The 22,756-nt window shown below is 40.2% G+C and overlaps 1 protein-coding gene across 1 annotated transcript in view; it reads left to right on the top strand.

Moving 5' to 3' along the window:
* CDK17 (cyclin dependent kinase 17) overlaps positions 1-22,756 on the top strand; it is a 1,919,677-nt gene that overhangs the window by 1,497,079 nt on the left and 399,842 nt on the right. The window contains exon 11 of the mRNA XM_044087623.1: positions 18,965-19,088. Within this exon, the coding sequence (XP_043943558.1) occupies positions 18,965-19,088 (124 nt within the window). The remainder of the gene's footprint in view (positions 1-18,964; positions 19,089-22,756) is intronic.

Genomic DNA, 22,756 nt, shown 5'->3' with positions numbered 1-22,756 from the left:
TCTGTGGACATACCTCTCAACCATACCGAATTCCTCTGTATTTACCGGTTTTGAGGTGCAGATAATGGGGTGCCACAAATTCCTGAGTGGCCCCTTTAATTCTCTTTTTTTTTTTCTGTATATTTATTTATTTATTTATCTATTTAATTTATTTATTTTAAAGTTTCAGTTTCACTGACATCATCACGTGCAGGGGTGTGCAAGACGATGTCAGCTTCAGGAAGGAGACTGCCACTGCCAACCTATCAGAATAGGGCTCAGACTGTCTGTAAAGTTTGTTTACCTTTTTTTTATGTATTTGCAATCATTTGTACTCGCTATTCTAGTCACTAGTACATTCATTTTGATTGAACGACATTCGTTTGCATCAGCACTCAGCAGCACACAGCGTTAGCAAGTAGAGTGGGCAGAAGCTGTAAAGCTGATCCTGTTTTCTTTTCCTAATTAATAATCATAAGTAAAGACAAGTAAGTTAACTAACTTCTGCCTGAAGTGCTACTGGCTGCTGCTGCAGTGCAAGTTCAAGTTATGTGCAGAGTCAAGAATCCCGGTTTCCCGGACTGGTCTGTGACTGCCCAGAGTCTGCTGCCTGCAACTCCAGGAAATTCAGGAATCCCATTCCTATCCAGTCCCAGATCCAGGCCAGGAGGATCAGATGGGACACCTGGACACAGGAACAGTAGTACATACAGCACAGCAGTCATCAGGATGAGAAAATTTCTCTCCTGCTGCGGAGGCTCGACTTCCAGCTCATACAGGTAAGAATAAAGAAAAAAAAACCCGTAATGGACATTGCCACAGTCTTTTAATTAAATTAAATAGCACTGCCTCATTTTGATCATATATATATATATATATATATATATATATATATATATATATATATATATATAGGTGTTGACGTGAGCTTTGCAAACGATTTTGAAGTTGACCGGCTTGGAGTTTTTTTTTTTGAGACGTTGGAAATACATTCTGTTCATTGGCTAGGACGACGTTGATTTGCATCAGCACTCAGCAGCGCACAGCACGCATGTAGCAAGCAGAGTGGGCAGGAGCTATAAAGCTGATCCTGCTTTCTATTACTGTTTAATAATAAACAGGATGAGAAAATTTGTCTCCAGCCGCAGAGGCTCAACTTCCTCTGGATCCTACAGTTAGGAATAAAGTAAAAAAAAAAAAAAAAAAAACAGAAGTACTTTGGTTGTGGTTTCAATTACTGTTTATATAGGTGGACACTGATTGATTTCCAAATGTTTAATGATAATCACTACTTTCTAAAGTCTGTTATATTTTTGAAATTACATGATATAGCCACTCAAGCTTCTTTACAGTTTTAGCTTTGGTATTGCTTTGGTATTAGTAGAGTGTCCGCGGTGGTGCAGCGGTAGCGTTGTTGCCTCACAACAAGAGGTTCTCCCATTCGATTCTTGGCTAGAGTGCGGGGAGTGCCTTCTGTGTGGAGTCTGCATGTCCTCCCCGTGGTTGGGTGGGCGCTCGAAAGACATGCGTAAATGGGCATGCCTTCGGTGAAGGTTGAACGTCGAGCTGGCACCTCGGCGTTCGTGAAAATCTACTGCCAATAATTAGCGGACCAGAGTTCTGCTGTGGCGACCCCTAACTGGGAAAAGCCGAAAGACAAACAATTAGTAGACCATGTCCGGAATGGGCAATGCTTCGATCTTTTAGTTAAATTAAATAGTATTGCCTCATTTGATCATATTAAGTGGGTGTTGAGGTGAGCTTTGCTAATGATTCTGAAGTTGACTGACTTGGTGGGGGTTTTTTTTTGAGACATTCGAAATGTTTTCTGTTCATTGGCTAGGAATACCTCTGGTGCTGAGATTTGTATTAGTTGTATGGATCTAGAACAGACATTTACTAGAGGCTTAGAAGTGCAGTTGTTCTTAGTAGTGAATGATGACTTCTATTTGTATATATGGTTTGTATGTTCAGTAATGGATAAATCCTGAGCTGTAAATACTCCAAGATTTTAAAGCTTTTATCCTTTGATTATTTTTCTGTATATGTTTTATACCATCATTTACACAGAATAAACTGTTTTCATAGTATTTGAATGAAATGAGGCATACCAAATCATACGGCTCAATTGTTTAGATATTTGTCTCATACTTTTGGCCTGTTCTACATAAAATTTGTGGCTTTCTAGCATATCACTGAGGATTAAAGTCACTAAATTATTATGTACATGTGAGGTACAGACTACATCTTTTAGAAAATGCATGCGAACACAGAATCTGTTATTCTAGCAACTCTTTCTAAGTTTATTAGAACAAGAGCCTTTGCCCCCCTCCCACCATTATTTTAGGCTTTCCAGATTTCTTGCACTAAGAAGTTGATAAGTATGGTGACGGTGACAGAGACTATAGTGAAAGCTCATGGCAAATGGCCTGATGATCCACCCGTCACACTTCTTTAGTCACAAAGCATGAAGAGGAAACCTGTGGGCTACCTTTTCTCATCAGCCCTTACGAGTTCCTAATTTAGCCTTACTGGTGCTGTGATGCATTTGTCCAACAAGCAGGAGAGTAGGACTTGGGAAAAATGTTGGTTGTCATGCCTTCAACATTTGTCTTAGCATGGGTGTCTACAATGACATCCCTTTTCCAGAGTTAGTACAGTATACATCTGTGATGCTGCAGGGGCCTATAGTTTCATCATCAAGTTTTCTGATACCAGTACCTGTGACAACAGTATTAATCTAGTAATGAGTTTCTGGTGACAATGCTGGTACCGGAGTTTCTTTTGGTGGTGCAGTTGCTAAGTTACATGCTCTGGGACCTGACATTCATGCTACTGCTAGTATCAGCTGTATTGTTTCTGTCATCCTGATAAAAATATGGCATTCCTTGGTGTTTGCTTTAGTGGGTTACTATCATTTTAGCAAATGCGTTAAATTGAGAATGCTGTTTTCGTCGAACGTCATCACATGAAATGGCAAAATTCCGAAAGTGTGGAACAGCGATTTTTTTTTTTTTCCTAGTGAAAAAAAACACTGGGCCGTTTCGGGACTTTGCCATTTTCTCCACTGTGGTGCGATCTCGGACTTGGTATATTTAAGTAGGGGGGGGTGTGGAGGGCACAACCCCCCCCACTTTATTTTGTGTTTGAATTTTTTTTTTTAACACGAATCAGCAATTTTTTTGCCTGAGGAAAAAAACGCCGATCCATGTGTTCGAAATTTTGGATTTTCGGGGATTGTGGGTCGATTATATAGCGTTCGCAATTCAGTGCATTTGTTAATATAATATGGACCCGCTTTAGTGACATTCAGTATAATAGTGCATATGCACATATTGCTCATTACGTATGCCAATGATCTACCAATCAGGCCACCCTCTGCCCTAGCAAGATGTGTGAGCTAGCATCAGGCATTCATTCCCATCGTCTGCTGCCTGACTCCTACAGTCCCTGTACCACTAATCAAGCTGTGGTTGTCTGGGTCATCATTAGTGATTTTTCCTTGTTCACCTCTGAGCCCAGATTTCATTCTCATTTAATCTATCTCTTGAGAGAGACATTCAGTTTCTCCAACAAGGTGCACAAGGATGGAGGAGTTGGAAAAGTTGGACTTAGCAAAAAAAAAAAAAAACTGAACATGTTGAAAGCCTCTGAACCAACTTTGTGGACCATATGTCTTTTGATGGACTTCTTCCCAGATATTCATGGTACTGTTTGGCACCATTTGAACACCTTACCACCAGCCTTCAAAAGGCCAACAACATTTGTTTCTGCAAGCAGATAACACATTGTTTGCGGCTTCAAGAGTGGGCTTCCATTTAGCATATTGAAGTTCCAGTTGTACTTGCATTGTAGCTGTGTACTCAGCCTCTGGCTTGTGCCTGGGTTTGGATAAGACTGTCCTCCCTGAAGAAGGAACTTAGAAATGACATTGTAGGCACCCACTTTTCATGCGAGATTTTCTTTTTCAGATAGTCCCCTGATGACTTAGTGGATGAATTCAGAGGAAGCAGGCTGTTGTTACTGTGAAGGATATTTATAATACCCATGTAACTGTCTCTACCTTCTTGTCTCCTAAGCTTAACAAACCACCACAAAAGAAGCTCCTTTGCATGACAGGAAATGCTTTAAAGCATCATACAGAGATTTTAATATGAAGCATTGTGCTTCCAGTACTTGAGATGCAAAAAATTGTAAAAACAAGGTCTGAACTCTGGAACAAGTCCAAAACATGGTAACAGTAAAACATCATTATAAAAAACAATGTAAACTAGTACAAAACAATTGCTGTGCCTCCCCATACCCCCCAGTCTTTACATATACTGCCTGCAAGGTCACACAAACTTGGAAAAAAGGGAAATGTGTAAAAGCATAAAATTCACCTTTTTCCTAGTCCTGCAACCTTTAGTGAAAGCACAGCACCTATAACAGGGCAATCAACAATGTTCTAATACATGAACAAGTAAATACATTTTTAAATTTATGATAATTTAAAATAATAGTGGGTGTAGCTGATATTAATGCTCCTGTTATGCAGTCTTGCCCCCTCTAATACTGACAAAATCACCTAAAAAGGCAACCCCACAGAAGTGTAATAATCACAATCATGACTGCAGTCCCCAGATGTGTCTGTCTGGGGGGGTTGAAGGGAGTTTCTCTTGTATTGCCCCAGTTGAAGAGCTGTCACAAAGGACTACATGATTCTGAACAGTACCACAATCCATATCTTAGAACGTTTATGTTTTGTCCCAGAAAGAGAACCACTGAGAGGCAAAACCATCTCTGTAGTGTTCATTTGGCAGTCCCAGACTCTGCTTAGGTTAAGGACAGTAGAGGAATGAGGCCAGGGACTGTACTACTGTCTCTTTGGTGAAGTCAACAGTTTATATCCCTTTCTGTACCTCACTAACTTCAGTTTTCACAGTCTGTGTCAAGTTCTTGATGGCGGCTGTTTAATAGAGCAACACCCTGCTTCTGCAGGGTGCTTACATGGTGTCACTAGACACAAGAGATATCTTTTGGCACTTCCTTGGCTTGGTTTCACACAGGATCTTTCCTTTGTTTCACTTTCTGAGGTGAACATCACTTCAGTACAAGGTGCTGCCATTTGGGTTTTCCTTATTCCTCAAGAGTCTTTACCATGATGTTGGTCTTGGTGATCAGAGATTTACAAGTGAAGGATTTCCATGCATTGACATTCCTGATCAGTTTGCTTCTGGTGATCTTATTGAAGTACTTTTTCAACTGATGTGGAGTGCTTCCTCCTAGGTTTGCAATCTTTTCTGACTCGATCAAAGAAGATTTTTCTCTATTGGCATGAACCTATACACTTTCCAGTGGTTGATTCCTATCATCAGAAGTCAAGAATGTCTTGAATTTGGTACGTTAGGTGAGAATGCAGTGAATTGCTCAGGAGTGGACCCTATGAGACCTATAGACTCATTTCAGAAGTATGGCCTTGAGACAAAATCAGATTTCTTTGGTTTGATGTTTGACTGCTTGAGATTTAGATGTTTTACTTTGTTTTTAAATCAACAAATCAGATTGGGCTGGAACAAAGAAACATCTCAAGCCAAAGCAATAGTCATATCTCTCAACCTCTTGGCACAAGAAATCAAAGCCTAAAAATGGGGGGGGGGACCCAAAAAATAGGGACAGATTTTAAATATTGCTCTTAGAAAGTTGCTAGAATAACAAAATCTGTACTAGCATGCATTTCCCGAAGGATATGAAATCAGAAACTCAAATGTGTGTCATTATTTAGCGAATTTAGTCCTCAGTGATTTGCCAGAAAAACCACAAATTTTATGAGGAAAAGACTAAAAATTTGAGGAGAAAATCAGAACATTTAAGATGTATGCCCACCAATTTGACACCCAGCCAGTGAGTAAGCTCACTTCCTACAAAACTTTAAGCAAACATTTGATTACCTACATTAAGTAATATCCGGAGTGTATTCATGTCCACCCACAGCAAACTTAAAAAGCCAGTCCAGATGGAAGGGTCATCCAAGCAAAGGGAGGAGGTATAAAGGATCCCCCTTATAACTCATCTGACAAACAAGTGGCATGGGCAATGGTTCAGAGAGTCAAGCTGGTAAGTAGGAGAAAAGTGTACAGAAATATGTTTGTGTATTTAACATCACAGACTGGACTGAAACCAAAGCAGTAAATCCATCAGGGTGGTGCAAGCTGGTAGAGAGAGAGAAAAAAATAGAAGACGTGTTATTTAGAGGTCTATGCAAACATTGTGAAATGTTATTGGGAATGCATATTTATTAAGAATTCACTGTATAAGGAGTTTTTGAAATTTATTTTATTTATTTAGGATCATAGGAAGTTACTAAGTTACTGGTCCTGAGGCCCTTATAAGCCTAGCCAAGAGTTTAGCCCATTCATAGACAAATCAGCACCCCGATACACCTGTCCAGCAGGGACATGGGTGGAATTCCAGGGCTGTATATTTTTATTTCCCATCCAGTTATCCAAATTGCGTTTAAAAAGGGGTAAATAAGTACTCTGCTTGACATGGAGAAGGGAGTCTATTCCATAGACGGGGGAGTCTCTGGGACACAAATCTGTCCCGGTAGCAAGTCCTATTGATGTCACAGACCAGGGTGAGGCCGCGTATGTGGGTTACTTGAGTGGAGCTTGACCTACGGATATGCAGCAGTCCCATCGAGGTGGGGTCTGAGATCGCCTTGTATGCCAGACAGAGGTCACCTAAACATAGTAGAGGGATAGGGTTTTTAGCCTATCTGTGTATGGTAGATTTTTGAGGCTCTGGATTCTCCTGGTGAGGAACCACTGTGGTCTCTCCAGCTGCTGCATGTGCTTTGCAAGGTACATGCCAAATGGACCGTTGTACTCAGTAATGGGCCTCATAAGGGAAGAATGCAGGGATGTTATGATGACCTTGTCCCTGGATGAGATACCCTTACTTATGAGGTGGGCCATCTAGAAAGCTTTCCATACAGTGGAATCAACTTGGTGGTCAAAAGTCAGGCTGCTATCCGTTTGGGTGCCCAAATCCTTCATGACTGACTGCATACTTAGAGTGGTGTTATTAATGTGATAATTTATTTTACATTTGTTTACCAGGACACACGTCCTTTTTCAGTGGCTCGGGGAGAACAAGTTTCAAGTAAGATATTTATAACATACACAGTTGTAGACAATAGCAAATAAATATTTCACATAAAAGCATAGTTAACAAAGATTTGATATCCTTTTATATTCAAAGAAGCATCAATAGAAATTACAGGTATGAAAGAATCTGTCAACCAAATATTAAATTACAAGTAGTCTTTCTTAGTCATCAGAGTTAGAAAGATCTTGGTTTGGTTTGGAAAAAAAAAGTAGTGATGTTGAGTTGTAGTCAGCATAGAAGCAGTAGTTATAATCTCAGGGAGTTTAATCAGGAACAGTACATGGGCATAGCCATTTTTTGGTTAAATGAGTTTTAGCTTTAATTTGAACTGTGCTGAGGTTGTGGTGGATGTTATGTTGGCAGGTAGTGCATTCCATATTTTAGCTATGTAGTTGGAGAAGAGGGATTCACCAGCCTGATTGTTGGGATTGGTAATTTATATCAGGGTTTTGTTGCTGGATCGTAGAGTTCTAGTGCTTGAGTATGGCTGTAGTATGTTTTGCAGGGCAGGTGACTTGTGTGTGTGTGTGTGTGTGTATATATATATATATATATATATATATATATATATATATATATATATATATATATATATATATATATAATTTTAATTGTTGAACCAAAGAAGTAATGTACCTTGCTTACTGTAAAACATACTCTGCATTCTATGTCAGGACAACAGAAAACTATTTAAGAACACGTATAGATCAACAGGTATACAGCATAGGCAAAAAATACTTGGTTAGGGCACTTAGGAAATAAGTTTGGGTGCCTGTGTTTTAGGCTTTCCAAGATGTCTGCACACTGATCAGTTTCAGCTCTCCCAGCATGAAAAAAAACCTGGTAGAGAAGGACCCATTAATTCTACCTGTTTTAGTAAAATTCAGCTACTGGCTAGTAAGTACACTGCCTGTATGCATGTGAAGATGAATCTTAGAGTCTGAAAGAAAATCAAGTAGAAAAGGTGAGGAGAAAACAGTGACTAGGAAGAATTTTGCAACTGTTCAATAAAAAGCATATGAACTCAAATAGCAAAAGACTGGAAAAATGGGCCAAGCTTTAAACAGTTATTCATTTGTACTGACAAAAATCAGAGGTCGAAATGTAAAAAGGCTGGAAGAATATGAGACTGCTCAAGAAAAGCTGTTCCAAAGCATGGTAGAGTTAGAGGACAAGTCTCGCAGAGAAAACATGATATTTTCTGCTATACCAGAGAAACTGGAAGAAACAGATTGTATTAATTTTATGAAAGCACAAATATGTTACCAGATTGCCATTCCACTGTAGGATTTGTTAGTTGAAAGGCCACATTGTGTGTATGTACCAAACCTGGCCATAAGAAAGCAGCCATTAGTGAAGATGCAATCATACCAGCAGAAAGAGTTCATCCTGACAGAACTGTAGCAGAAGAGCATAATATTAAAAATTAGAGAGTTTGTGGAAAATGGTTATTCACTGTACACCAGGCAGAAGAGAAGCAAATTTATCCTAGCAATCATAGAATGTCAAGAGGCCTGTGTGAGATTCAGGCTGCTCTATCCATCATTCGTTAATTAAGAAAATGACGCTAGCACTTATTTTTAAAGTACATGAAAATACTTATGACAATAAAAAGGAAGTAATCTGCAAAAAAGTTTGTTCAACCCCCACTCCACCCTATTTTACAGGTTTTTGAATCAGCATGTGTGGATGATTTATATAAGTTTTCCACTGACAAGAAGCATTATCAATATTACAATTTCACTCAGATGGAGAGATCACTTTTAGACAAACTGGTTGATAATACTAAAGTTAGAATTATGAAACCTGATAATGGTGGCAGTGCTGTCCTTAATAGATGTTATTGACTATTCATTTATAATGTTACAAATTTTACAGGACACCAGCACAGACTTCCCAGTTTCAAGGAACAAAATCAGTATTGCCTGTCACAAAATTGACCTAATGCTAATAGGACTTGCTTGTGGATAGCAGATCTACCCCTAAAATCTATGATTTTCTAACAGTAAAAAAGCCTAGGGTCCCACTTTTTTTTTGGGAATCCTCATGATCCTGAAGAGCACTAACAATCCACTGTACAGACCAACAGTTGGTGCCTGCAGATTTAAGACCAATCCTGTAGCTATCTATTTGGATAAATCCTTGAAATTTGTTATGAACACATATTTCCCATATGATAAAAGATTCATGGGATTTTTTTTAGGAAGGTTAACCCAGGACCTTATTTCTGACAACATAGGCTTTCTAACTATTGACATGGAGGATTTGTTCTCCTTCATCCTGTTAGATGATGGTTTGGATTTTTTATATGACAGTCTGGTAAGCTTTCATATCTTAAAAGGCCAAGACATAAATCTTTTATTGGAATTTATTAGAGCTGTGTTAGAGAACAGCTTCATCTTTGAAGGTGAAACCTTCAGACAAAAAAGACATGTTGCTGTGGGTGTTGCTTGCACCACCTTTATACAAACCATGTTAAGTTAGTAAAAGAAGTTCATATTTAATTGTAACTTATGGAAACCTAGAAAATGATATACTAGATTTTTGGTCAACATCTTTCTTGTTTGGGAAAGAACAAAGAATGTAATAGGAGACTTCATAGATTATTTGAACACTGTCACCACTACTTTTTTAAAGTTTACTTTCAGTTACAAAACATCTGAAATTAATTATTTGGGTACTAGGAATGAAAGTACACAAAGGAAAATATAGGTCTGGAATACACAGAAAATTAACCATCAGTAATTCTTACTTGCCATTTATAAGTGCATACCCATTTAAGCAAAAAAAGAGTCTTGTTAGGACAGTGTCAAAGCCACAATGATGACCTCTAGTTTGATGACCTAGTGGAAAAGATTAAATTTATCACTGAATTGTTTATTGAAAGGGGATATCCTAGTCAGCTTATTTCTGAGGTCTCTCAGGAAGTTAATCTAGGATGGGGAAAAAGTACAAACCACTTTTAGAGGTTAGATTCAATCATTCAGGGAAAGAACGTCTTAATTCTGAAAGGAATTTTCACAAAGCAATGATAGTGGAATTCAACTATGCTGTGCCAGGTGTTAAAAACATCATTTCTAAAAACTGGAACATGTTAAGATTTAACCCCAAGTTAGTGGGAGTCTTAGGTACTGAACTCATATTTGTCTTTAAAACAGGGAGGAATTTAAAGAACCTGTTTGAGGGAAATTCCAGCAATAACAGGAAAAAACATGGTGCTGGCACAAAAAATGTGGTAGCTGTACTTACTGAAAATTTGTTTTTGAGGGTGAAACGATCACCCTAGAAAATGCAGTCCATAGTAAAGTTTTTCTTTAGAAGAGGAAATTGTTGCAGCATGGGGATGTATTTACCAATGTGCAAAAAATGCATATGTTTTTATATAGGGAAAACAGAACTCTAAAGAAGCACGTCTACAAGCACACTTAATAGCATCAGAACCAAAAATGTCATTAACACCCTATTTAAACGCACATTGATGAAGCCTACACATGATGAATTTTTATTTGGTATTTTAGAGCAAATCAGCATTGATCCCATGGGTGGGAGCTGGGAAAATGCACTTCAGTACAACGAGACACACTGGAACTTTAGACTTAATGTCTTCATCACCCAGGAGTTAAATGACGGTGTCTCTGTAAAACCAGTATTGAAGTGTAGAGCCTCAAAGTTGTTGAAACGATGCGCCTAACATTTTAGCACAATCTTGTACATTTACTTTTTGCACATCGTTTTTTTAACATACCTCATTTGTTTTTATTTTTTAAAAGGATTTTTACTACTTATTTATTCATTTAGTTTAGTTGTATAGTGCAATGAGTCCACTTTTTCTTCACTCTTTTATCTTCCCATATTTGCGTTATTTTTTTCTAATTATTTATAAAAGACAGTTTGAACATAAGTTGAGTATGGATTTATAGTAAATCCAAGTAGTATAACATTATACTTAATTGTCTTCAAGTCAGTGTATATGGTTTTAAATCTGCTTGTGGTTTTCAACAACCTATATAAAAAAAATGCTGAAGTTGCTTTTTAAAAACTCCATTCTATAGTATTTTATTTCATTTTATTTGGTTTAAGCTTTCACTGAACTTTTCTCGCAGTGACAACTTTTTATTGCTGTTTTTAGTGAGTAACTTTTAGGGGTGGATATGTTTCTTCAAGAAATTATTACCTCACAAAAATTATAATTAATTATTTAATTGTTCTATATCATCTTAGATGTTTCATTTTATTCATTCTGATGAAGTCCTGATTATAACTGAATGAAAGCACTAAATCTGCATGTTCTAATAAAGTATTTTATGCCATGATTGTACATTCTGGTTCCTCCATTTGAGTGTAGCACGCTTGTCAGCCTGCTACCTTTGTGTATGCTTTAAAGTTCATAGAGGGACTTCACCAGTGAAACTTTTACTAGTGTTCCAAAGGAAAACACTTGAGAGACAGAAAAAGCACAAGAGTTAACTAGATGAATCGGAAATATCTTGGACTTGAACCATGGTGTGGGGTTGGGAAATGGAGATAAACAGGAAGACGACGAGCAACACTGAAAGTAGTGAATAAATGTGAGACTTTAAAACATCAGTCACATTTGTGAAATATGGCTTTACAAGAAAACGAGGCTGAGAAAAAAATGGATTTTTGTTGACTTTGTTAAACCTGTGAGAGGACTGACCGCCATGTGCCCCCTTTTTGCGTCATTGATGTTTGGAAGGGCACTAAGAGGGAAAATGAGAGGGAAAAATAAAAAAAGTAAAACAATTTTTGTTCATAACAGTATTTGTCTAAAGCATTTCATGGTGTAAATTGTATGTTATATAATAAGGCATTTTCATGTGTGATGAAGATACTTTTTTTTGTTGTTGTGTCTTTCGGCTTTTCCCGGTTAGGGGTCACCACAGCAGAACTCTGGTCCGCTAATGATTGGTAGTTGATTTTTAATGTGCCGAGTTACCAGCCCTGACGCACAACCTTCAACGAAGGTACGCCCATTCGCGCATGTCTCCACGCAGAAGACGCTCTAGCTGAGAATCGAACCGGACAGCGTCTTACTGTGAGGCGACAACGCTATCGCAGCATCACCAACAGCAGATATAAAATTCTTATCCTGGAAAACAGCTCTGCTCCTAGCCATAACCTCTGCAAGGCGAGTCTCGGAGTTACAAGCACTCATGGCTGTGGAACCTTTCATCATTTTATATCCAGACAGGGTTTCTCTGAGGACAAACCCTACATTTATGCCTAAGGTGGTGTCCAGTGTGGCCCTCAACCAAACCATTCACTTGCCTACCTTTTACCCATTCCACAGAACAAGGGTGAGAAAATTCTGCATTCTTTGGACATACATAGGCAGTTGTGCTTCTACTGGGACAGAACTAAAGCTTTTAGAAAGACTGAGCAACTTTTAGTGTCATATGCTGCAGGATCACAAGTAAAGGCTATCTCAAAACAGACTATTTCTAAATGGATAGGCCATTGCATCCGTTTCTGCTATTTTCAACATGGCAAATCAGTGCCTAAGGGCATTAGGCCTCATTCCACCAGAGCAGCAGCCACTTCAGCAGCCTTCCTCAGAGGAGTACCAACCAAAGAAATTTTAGAGGCTGCAACTCGGAGTTCAGTGCACACCTTTACAAAGCACTACCACTTGCCTCTCTACTCTTAAGTCCAGAGCAGGCTTCGCCACTGCAGTTCTGCAGGGCCTCATAGCCTCTCCAAATCCTATTTAGCCCAGCCACCCATCCTCAGCTTTGGGATTCTACACAAGAGTAATGACTGCAACAGTGAACCACGATGAACATAGTACAGTTGTATACCTGCCATAAATGTAGATATTCAAGTGTATTCACTGTTGCAGTCCAGGTTACCCACCCACCATCCCCCTTCTCTTTGCTGGGACTTATCTGCACTTCTCTATCCTATACAACCTTTTTGGTGTATTTGCTTGTAGATGAGGGAAATGTTATTTTTGTGCATGCATTTCTTATTGCTATATTTTTCAGCCTACCTATTTGGGGCACCTGACATCTGGGGCAAGAAAAACTGAAGAAAATAGCGTCAGCTGCATCTTTTATACCCCTGACGCACTGACGTCAGGAAAGAGGTGACAACAACTGACACCGGACCTAGACTTTGGAATTCTGGCCGACTGCGGGTAGCCTGCCAGCAGGATAACTCAAGAGTAATGACTGCAATAGTGAATACACTCGAACATCTACATTTATGGTAGGTACACAACTGTACTTTCTCTGCACTTCCCTTTGGCTTATCCACTGCTCCCAGAGTTTTCACAAAATGCCTGGCTCCAACCATCGCTTTCTGCACAAACAGAAATATTCAAATTTACCCCTACTTAGACAGTTGCCTGATTCAGGCAGGCAGTCAGGAAAAGCTGTTACAGCACCTGACCTTTGTAAAGGACTTACTGACCTCCCTGGGATGTACTATCAATGAAAAGAAATCAAAACTAGTCCCCACACAAAAAATTGTATTGCTGGGAGCAAGCCTGGACACATCAGCTCAGATGGCATTCCTTACTACAGAAAAACAAGCCTACCTGACAACCTACTTCTCTCAACTAGCCACCAGAATCCAGTTATCCACAAGGAACATCCTGCAAGCTCTAGGGTTCATGGCCTCCTGCATTCAACTCATTCCATATTCCAGACTGCATACGAGGAAACTGCAATGGTACCTAAAAAGCATTTGGTGTCAACACTCTCAAGACCTGGAAACTGTCATACCAATGATACCTTGCCTAAGGAAATATTTTCTTGGGTGGGCAGCAGCATGCAACCGCAACTAGGGACTTCCCTTCTCACAACCCCATGCCGCCCAGACCCACACCACAGACGCATCACACTATGCCTGGGGTGCACACCTGGACAGCAGGTGCATTCAGGGCAATTGGAGCCCAAATCAAATACATCTGCACATCAAAAAGAGATGCTAGCTGTTCAGCACACCCTGACAGCTTTCAGACCCCTACTCTCCCCGGGGCCTCTACTGATCAAAACAGACAACACTGCAGTGATGTGGTATATCAACAAGCAGGGAGGGACTCACTCTTATCCTCTCTGCAGGCTCGCCATGACCCTTTGGCACATGGCTTTAGCCATGCAACTACACCTGCTAGCACAATTCCTGCCAGGCTCCCTAAACTCTCTGGCAGGCAACTTAAGCAGAAACCGGCTAGACCCACACAAGTGGCAGCTAGACCACACAACCTTCACCCTTGTTACCCAGAAATGGGGCACCCCGAAGGTGAACCTCTTTGCCTCCCACTCCCATCATCAGCTCAGCAAGTTCTGCACCAGGGAACCTCACAGAACGGCCTGGAAAGTGGATGCTGTATCCTTCCAGTGAGTAAACCTCTCGGTCTATGCATTTCCCTCTCTACCACTCATTTCAAGGGTACTGCTCAAAATAAGGGAGGAAAACTCGAGGGCAGTCCTGATTGCCCCAGACTGCCCATGCCAGCACTGGTACCCACTGCTGCACAGCCTGTCACCCCTGCCACCATGGCACCTACCTCAGAACCCAACACTCCTGAACCAGAGGAATGGAGAATTCATGCATCTCCAATTGCAGACCCTCATCCTGGCAGCCTGGCTTATTCCATGACTTCTCCTCAGGCTGCCAGCCTAAGCAAACAAGTCATAGATGTTATATGTGAGGCCAGATGCCCCAGCACTAGAAAATCCTATGCTGACAAGTGGAAAAGGTTTTCCATCTGGACCCAGGATAAGGGAGCCGGAATAGCACAGCCTTCCCTACCTCTCATCCTGGATTGCCTAACAGACCTACTGCACAGGGGTGTATTCCTTCTCTTCTATTAAGATTCATGCCTCTGCCATCTCTGCTCATTACAGCACAGAGCCACCTCTCTTCTCACACCCTCTCATCAAACAGTTCCTAAGAGGGGCTAACAACTTAAGGCCACCCAGAAGAGCTCCTACCCTAACTTGGGACCTTAACTTTGTGTTGGAAAAACTCACCCCCCTCCTTTGAACCTGCAGCTTCAACAGAGTTAAAGTTCCTCTCTTGGAAGACAGCCTTGCTTCTGGCCATCACTTCAGCTAGAAGAGTATCAGAGCTACAAGCACTCATGGCTGTAAAGGCATTCAACATTTTCCATGCTGACAGGGTCTCCCTCAGGACTAACCCATCCTTCATGCCTAAAGTGGTGTCCAGTGTGGCTCTCAACCAATCCATTCACTTGCCCCCCTTTTTCCCTAACCCACAAAACAAAGGGGAAATGATTCTGCACTCTCTACATGTGCACAGACAGCTCAGATCCCATCTGGATTGGACTAAATCTTTTAGAAAAACTGATCAATTGCTAGTCAGCTTCGCAACAGGGGCAGAGTGAAAGGCCATATCCAGACAAACAATCTCCAAATGGATAGCACACTACATCCATTTCTGCTACAAACAGCATGAGAAACCACCCCAAAGAGGGTCAGGACACATTCCACTAGGGCAACCTCCACCTCTACAGCTTTTCTTAGAGGGGTCCCCACCAGGGACATCTTGGAGGCTGCAACTTGGACTTCTGTTCATACCTTCACCAAGCATTATCACCTGCCTGTCTTCTCCAAATCCAGGGCAGGCTTTGCCACCGCATTCTTGCAGGGCATCTTAGCCAGCCCCAGTCTTCTTGACTGCCTCCACCCTTTTCTTCAGCTTTGGAAATCATCCCAAATGTGATGACTGCAACAGTGAAACACGAAGAACATAGTACAATTGTGTACACTTACCATAAATGTAGATGTTCGAGTGTATTCTCTGTTACAGTTCTGGTTTCCCCCCTCCATCCCCCTTGTCTCTCTCTCTCTCTGTCTTCCTCTCTCTTTGCAGGGAATTTTTGGTGTTTACTTTCTACTGGTGGTGTTTATCCACCATAACCTAGCTCCCTATTTTGGGGGATCCTGAAAGACAAGAAAAACTGATGTAATCGCTTCGGCTGCCTGATTTCATACCACTGACAACCTGACATCAGTCCTAGAGTGACAGAAACCGACGAAGAAATACTAAGCCTCTGGTATTCAGGCTGACTGAGGGCTACCCCTTGCAGGATAACCCAAATGTGATGACTGCAACAGTGAATACACTCGAACATCTATATTTATGGTAAGTGTACACAACTGTACTTTATCCATGCCAAAACACATGGTACACCTTGTGCTTCTCCTTATACTGACTGTTTTTATCTTATCTTTATTCCTCTCCCAGGTATAGAAAACAACTTGAATTCTTTTAGAAAACATTATCATCTGGCCATTGAAGGAAAAAAGTAGTCTGTTTTGCCCTTATCTTGTCTCCATAGAAATATGACAACCAAAAACACAATTGCCTTCAGCTACAAGATTCTCATGTTGCACTGTGAACATTTATTTGCTAAAGAAAAACTTTGTGACATTTAATGTTCTTTTAGTTTGTTTGTTTCCTGTTTAAGGCTTGTTATCAGATCAAGTCAAGGGCCTTAATCCAGTCATTCCCCTATGTGAAAGTAAGAAAAAGTATCCTCAATTTCATTTAGTAGAAATTGGAAACTGTTTACTTTAGTATCCCTGTTACACACAAAAATAACTGAAAACACTTTACTTTATTACATACACTATGTGTCATGTTTTCTAAAAATACTGTTAAGAACAAAAACACTACTTTTACAGCTACCTCGTTCTTTCTTCTTCCCTTCTTCTTAAAGTTCTTCCAAACATCAATGACGTGAAGTAGGTCATTTACTTTGGAATCCCCCACAAGTTTAATAAAGTCACAAAGTCCAATATTTCCATGTTTTCTTGTTCCGTCGTTTTTCACAAATGTGACTGATGTTTTGTAATCCCACATTTATTCATTAATTTCTGAGTTACTGGTTTTCTTCCTGTTGATATCCATTTCCCAGCTCCAGTCTGGGGTTCATTTCCAACATACTCCTTGTGCTCTAGTCAACTCTTGTGCTTTTTTATCTCTCAAGCATTTTCTTTGGAACATTGGAAAAGGTTTCACTGGCATATAGTCTCTGTATGAGCTTTATTATCAGAAGAATAAGAAGCAGAATTACCTTCTCTTTGATACTCATTTTTTGTTGGATGAACATTTGTACTTCTTCCTTAGCATATTCTGTATCAAAAAATGACTTTGACCCTCCGGGGAGATTCCAACGGTAGTTGGATACAGCTTGAATCTCACACCTACTTCTTGACATCCCCTGATTGCGGGAATACATTTACTCCTTTTCTGCTTGGTGTATTGTGAGTAACAAATTTCCATGAACATTCTACTGTCTCCAGCCTCTAATAATTTGCCCTTCTGCCACAGTTTATTCAGAATCAACTCTTTTTGCTGGTAGGATTGTATCTTTACTGTTAGAAGTCTTGGCTGTTTTCTCATAGCCAGATTTGCAGCATACCATTATGGAATACCAGTCCAGTTACTTATTTGTGCTTTCATAAAATTAATACAGTCTGTTCCTTCCAGTTTCTCTGGTACAGCAGAAAATATCAGATTTCCGTATGTCCTCTGTTCTCTAATTCTACCATTTTTATGAAACATCTCTTTTTGAGTAGTCTTATACTCAACCAACCTTTTCTTTATTTTGACTTCTGATTTTTGCAGTTTTATTAGATCATCTAAATATCTCTTTAAAGCTTCTTCCATTTTTTCTAGGATTTTGTTATCTGAGTTGCTATACTCCTTCAGTGTTTTTTTAAGCTCTGAGCACATTTGGCTTGTGTTTTCCCTGTATTACTGGAAGCCATGTCTTGCCCCAGAGCTGGAGCTGTTTTAATTGACTAGCTGCAGGTTTCTTCTCAGCCAGTGTTTTCTTCTTACCTTTTGTGTTTGGTTTTCTTTCAGGTTGTCTATTCTTCTTTGTTGGCATCTAAGCAGTGCACTTAATAGTTAGTAACAAAAATGTACCCAAAAAGACACATTCACCGGCTCTCTTTTCTGAGTTTTGTTTTTCACACTGGGAGAGATGAAATTAAACTGTTCAGTGTGAAGACACTTTGGAAGCCTGAGGAGTTGTATATTGTATGCATAAGGAAAAGGATAGTGGAGTGCTTTGTTGCCATTGGTCATAGTGGATGATGTTTCCTTACTTCTTTTGCCAGTTGCTACAACCTTATTAAGCATCTGATTTTATGAAAAGCTCTTAAGCCTTTTTACTTTATTTGGGCATGCCAACTAGTGATATTGCTGTTAGTTCATATCCATTGAATTAATTATTTTGTATTGGGTCTTGTGATCAGTAATGTAACCAAGTTTGTACACTGGGCTGTGATCCTGCCTTCCCCACCACAGTCACACTTCCTGTTTTATACTACATAGTTAATGATACAGTACATGTAGTAAACTTGCAGTAGAAGTCTTTCCAGTTCATTTTAGATGGTTTATATTTGGCTTGTTTGTATTTGTGTATGTATTGTTTTTCCACTAATGTAATGCATTTGATGCTGCACATTTGTTATATGCTTGTAAATATGGAATCCTTAGGAAAAAGGTAAGTTGATAAACAGGACTTCTAACTATATTTTGCTATAGTAAATAAGCTAATATGTAAGATTTTTGCAGGTACATAGAAAGTGATAAATGTCAGTAGTAGGACTCTCAGTTACAAGGAAAGAAAAAATCTAACCATTAGCAATAGATGCTTTGTTCTAGAAAATTATTTCTTTCTTGTCAGTTTTAAAGTCTGTATGTGTCTGTATTCTTTTGGTTTTCCTTTTTAAATATATTTTTGTATGTGTTTCTTAGTACCATTATTATTCAGCTGACAGAAGTTGTCAGAGTGTTAAATTATTTTATATATGTTTGTTTTCCTTGCTAGATCTTTTTATTCCAAATTTTACGAGGACTTGCCTACTGCCATAGACGGAAGGTGCTACATAGAGACTTGAAACCTCAAAATTTGCTAATTAATGAGAGGGGAGAACTAAAACTAGCAGATTTTGGTATGGGAACAGTTTACTTGCTTTACTTATTACCAAAAGTACAATTAATTAATTTGTCTAACTATTGCTCTGAAGCATTCCCTTTTTTTCTGTCTTTTTTATCTTTGTATTGTGTTTTTGTTTATGAACGTTTTCTGTTTTCTACAGAATGAGTAGCCAAATAGCTGGGTCTATATACAGTGTTTAAAAACCCTTAACTGTGACCAGTGAAACCTTACCTTCTGAGTATAGTCTTGTTATAATAGCCTGTCTTAATATTTATTATAATAATAAAATACAGGGATCTTGTGCACTGTGGAAATAAAAGCCTAGGTCAAAAACTTTTTGACTTTTGAATTCCATGTCACAGCTTTTTGTAATTTTATTGCTAGTTTGGAAATCAGCTTGTTTGTATGTATAAACTCTCATAACTTTTTGTTGTATTTAGTATTGTTTCATGTACAGAATTTGAAAGAAAATGTTGCTGGACTTTTAAGAAGCCACTTCACTGTTGACTGTAAAGACAGAGAACGCAAAACAGAGACTTGTGGCCATTTACTCCAGAGGCATCTACCTTTTTCCACATTTCAGTGCTTTTATTGTTTAAGTTAAATAAGCTTTGCACAGGATACAGAAAGATCATCATTTGGCTTTTACTTGCAGAAAGACATTCTGTGGAATTTACATGTAGACCAGCTTACAGTCAATATTGGCTGGAAATGGACTGATTAAGTGAATTGTTTACAATTTTTCTTGCTTAAAGGTAATTTGTAATGGTTTATGAGAGCAGTTGCCATCAACTTGGGCTAGGAGTTGCCCTTACTAGACACACATTGCTGGCCCCCTTTTTATACCAAGGGCAACCAAGTGAATCCTTTTGTAGCTTCTAAATTAATTGCCTGAGATTAACTGTCAGCTTACCCACATAACCTGCTATAGGGAAGGGAGTGCAGCTGTTTAACAAGGTAATACCAGGCCATGCAAGGATACATTCAATTCAGGTTAGTGGAGCATTACTAAAGACTGTTGGTTAAAAATGGTAGTCTGGCTGTATAAAGATAAAAGAATTTAACATCTTTGATTTTTAACATATATTAAAGCAGACTGAAGCATATAACAGCCTTTTAAGCAAGGTACACTTAAGTTCTGGCCACTTTCTGTGAGTCTACACTACATGTTTTACACCATTCGAAGCTGTAAAACATTCTGAGCCCCAGGGAACTTTTAGTAATGGCATATGAGTAGAAACATCATGGAGGATTACTCCATAAGAGGAAGAATTGCAACGAAGAGGAAAGCTACAGGAACTGCAGAACTTTGCCACCCAGACTGCATCTAATCATTTTTTGGCCATTGCTGAATGATGCCAAACATAGGTGGAAGTAAAGAGTCGAAAGAAACAACCAAAATAGTTGTCTCATGATGAAATGTGGCACAGAGGTATAATGGTGACAGTAGAGACAGACAGAATATGTATACTTGGTGGTAAGGCTGGGGAAATGGATACTCCTGATGCTTAGTTTAGTCAACTAGTGGACAAATTCAACAAGATAGATGGCAAGCTTGGGCATATATGTTGTCTGAGCAGAAAAGAAGGTAGCAGAACCTGAACAGTATCCTATGTTGCTGTCATTCACTTGTGGAACTTCAGACAGACTCAGAGCAGCAGCATACAGTGGACAATCAAGTATGTTTGGAATAGATTGAACAGAGAATGATGGGGTTTGAGGGCAGGGTACATTACGAAAAAAATGTTGCTTTGTAGGGATCCTGGAAAGGGTAGAAGGTTGAGATATGGGAACTTTCGTACAGCGACTAACTGTTAAATGAGCTATCTTGCCACAAACAAAGATTGTGATTGAAAGAGCACATTGGCTTTTTTTCCAGGTAAGCCCCTGAAATACCATGTGACCTTGACAGTTTATTATAAAATTTTCAGCATATTAAAGGTGTGACTCTGACTAGTGTCGACGACAAGGAAGTGTTATTGGGAGATGCTAGGTTGATTCTATTGTGAAATGTGGACTTCTTAAATGCTGATGAGCTGAAAGGACAAAAAAAATGCCTGAAACAAACAAGGGTTATAAAATCTACTTAAATTGCTTTTTGCATGGGGGGTACAAGCTTCCCTGCACCCACCAATGTGGGGTGAAACTCTTACCCCCTGAACTTGTATATACCAACTCCACGGTCACACTCGAAGGGAGAAATATCCCAAAACAAGTGAATGTTAAGTTGTCTGTCTCGCCTTCATTCTTGCTGGATGGGTTCGGAGCCGACCTCGGCTCCGACTCGGCCACTCTAAAAGCTCGAGAGTTGGTTCCACCGGCTCGAGGCTCCCCTTATATCCCACAATGCTAGGCGTGTATTACCCCAGATCTCGTTTGCCGCTACAGCTATCGAGACGTGTTGCTTCACCGGCTTCAGGTTAGTGTAGGAACTAGTTTAAAAAGTTGAGTTAAAACCCTTTAATTTAGTTTTCCATACAGTTTCCCCTTACCTTAAAGGTCTTTTATCCCTTTAATCTAGTTTATCTTTAATTTTTACCTAAGAACTTATAGTTCTTCCCTTAGGCCTTCGAGCCCTCCCATTCCCTTGGAGTGTGTGCGTTTTCTGTAGGGAATTTATACATTAAACAACTAATTTCTTAGTTTAATTTCTATTTTTAGTTTTTTAAGTGTAATCGGTGTGCTTGTGTTTGTGTGTGGTTACACTTGTTCCTTGTTATGTCCAAGGATTCGAAGGTCTCAGGCTTCAAGAAGTGTGACTCGTGCTGTCAGAAAATGTCTCTGACAGACGGTCACACTTCTTGTGTGTACTGCCTGGGACCTTTACACCTGCAGGACTCTTGTGCTGTATGCCATGGCTTCAGCCCTAGAGTCCTGCAGGAAAAAAAAACAAGCTTATTTTAAGAGGCTTGCTTAAGCCTGAGGGTCCCCCCACTACTACTTCGGGTAAACCCTCTAAGGCTCATAGGTCCTCGACTCCAGCATCTGAGTCGACGCCTAAGGCTTCGAAGCCTACTAAGACATCGGCTCCGGCTGGAGCCGATGAGACTCAATCTGCTACTCCTGTGGTTCCCTCGGCTCCGGCTGGAGCCGAGGCTTTAGAAATTTCTGAGTCGGCTCCGATCAGACCATCGGAGCCGACATCTAGAAAGAGGTCCAGGTCACCGTCCCTTGGCTCCGTTCATTCGGCTCCAGCATCTCCCTTGCTGTCTGAACGGAGCCATAGATCTCACTCCTCTAGATCATGGGGCTTTCGGATCATGATCTTCAGAGGGTAGTGAGTCGACTTCTTAAGTCCGAGGCACTGGCCCAAATGCTTCAGAGCCCGACTCATCAGTCGAAGCTTGACCCTATTCCTCAAAATGTTCCTCCTCCGACTCCTTTGAGCTCAGAGCCGGGGCGTTTCGGAACCGAGACTGTGGTAGCGTCGGAGCCGATACAATTGTCTTCGGCTCCGTCGTCGGCTCCGATTTCTTCCTTGGAAGAATCTCGGCGCCGGACTTCCCTCGTCTGCTCCGAGGGGGTGAGTGGCATCGGACCCTTGTCCGACCCCGCTCTCCCTCTCGGTGCTTCGGTGCTGGTGGGTTCGGCTCCGACATCGGCCTCGGAGCCATCGCTGTCGGTGCCGAGGGAGGTTTTCAGCTTTTCGGAGCGGGGACCTCTGGCTTTGCCTGACAGAAG

This window comes from Protopterus annectens, chromosome 11.part0 (assembly GCF_019279795.1).
Source record: "Protopterus annectens isolate FY-2018-M chromosome 11.part0, PAN1.0, whole genome shotgun sequence".
NCBI lineage: Eukaryota > Metazoa > Chordata > Ceratodontiformes > Protopteridae > Protopterus > Protopterus annectens.
The sequence above is the reverse complement of the archived record's forward strand: the minus strand, read 5'-3'. Positions and strand labels throughout refer to the sequence as shown.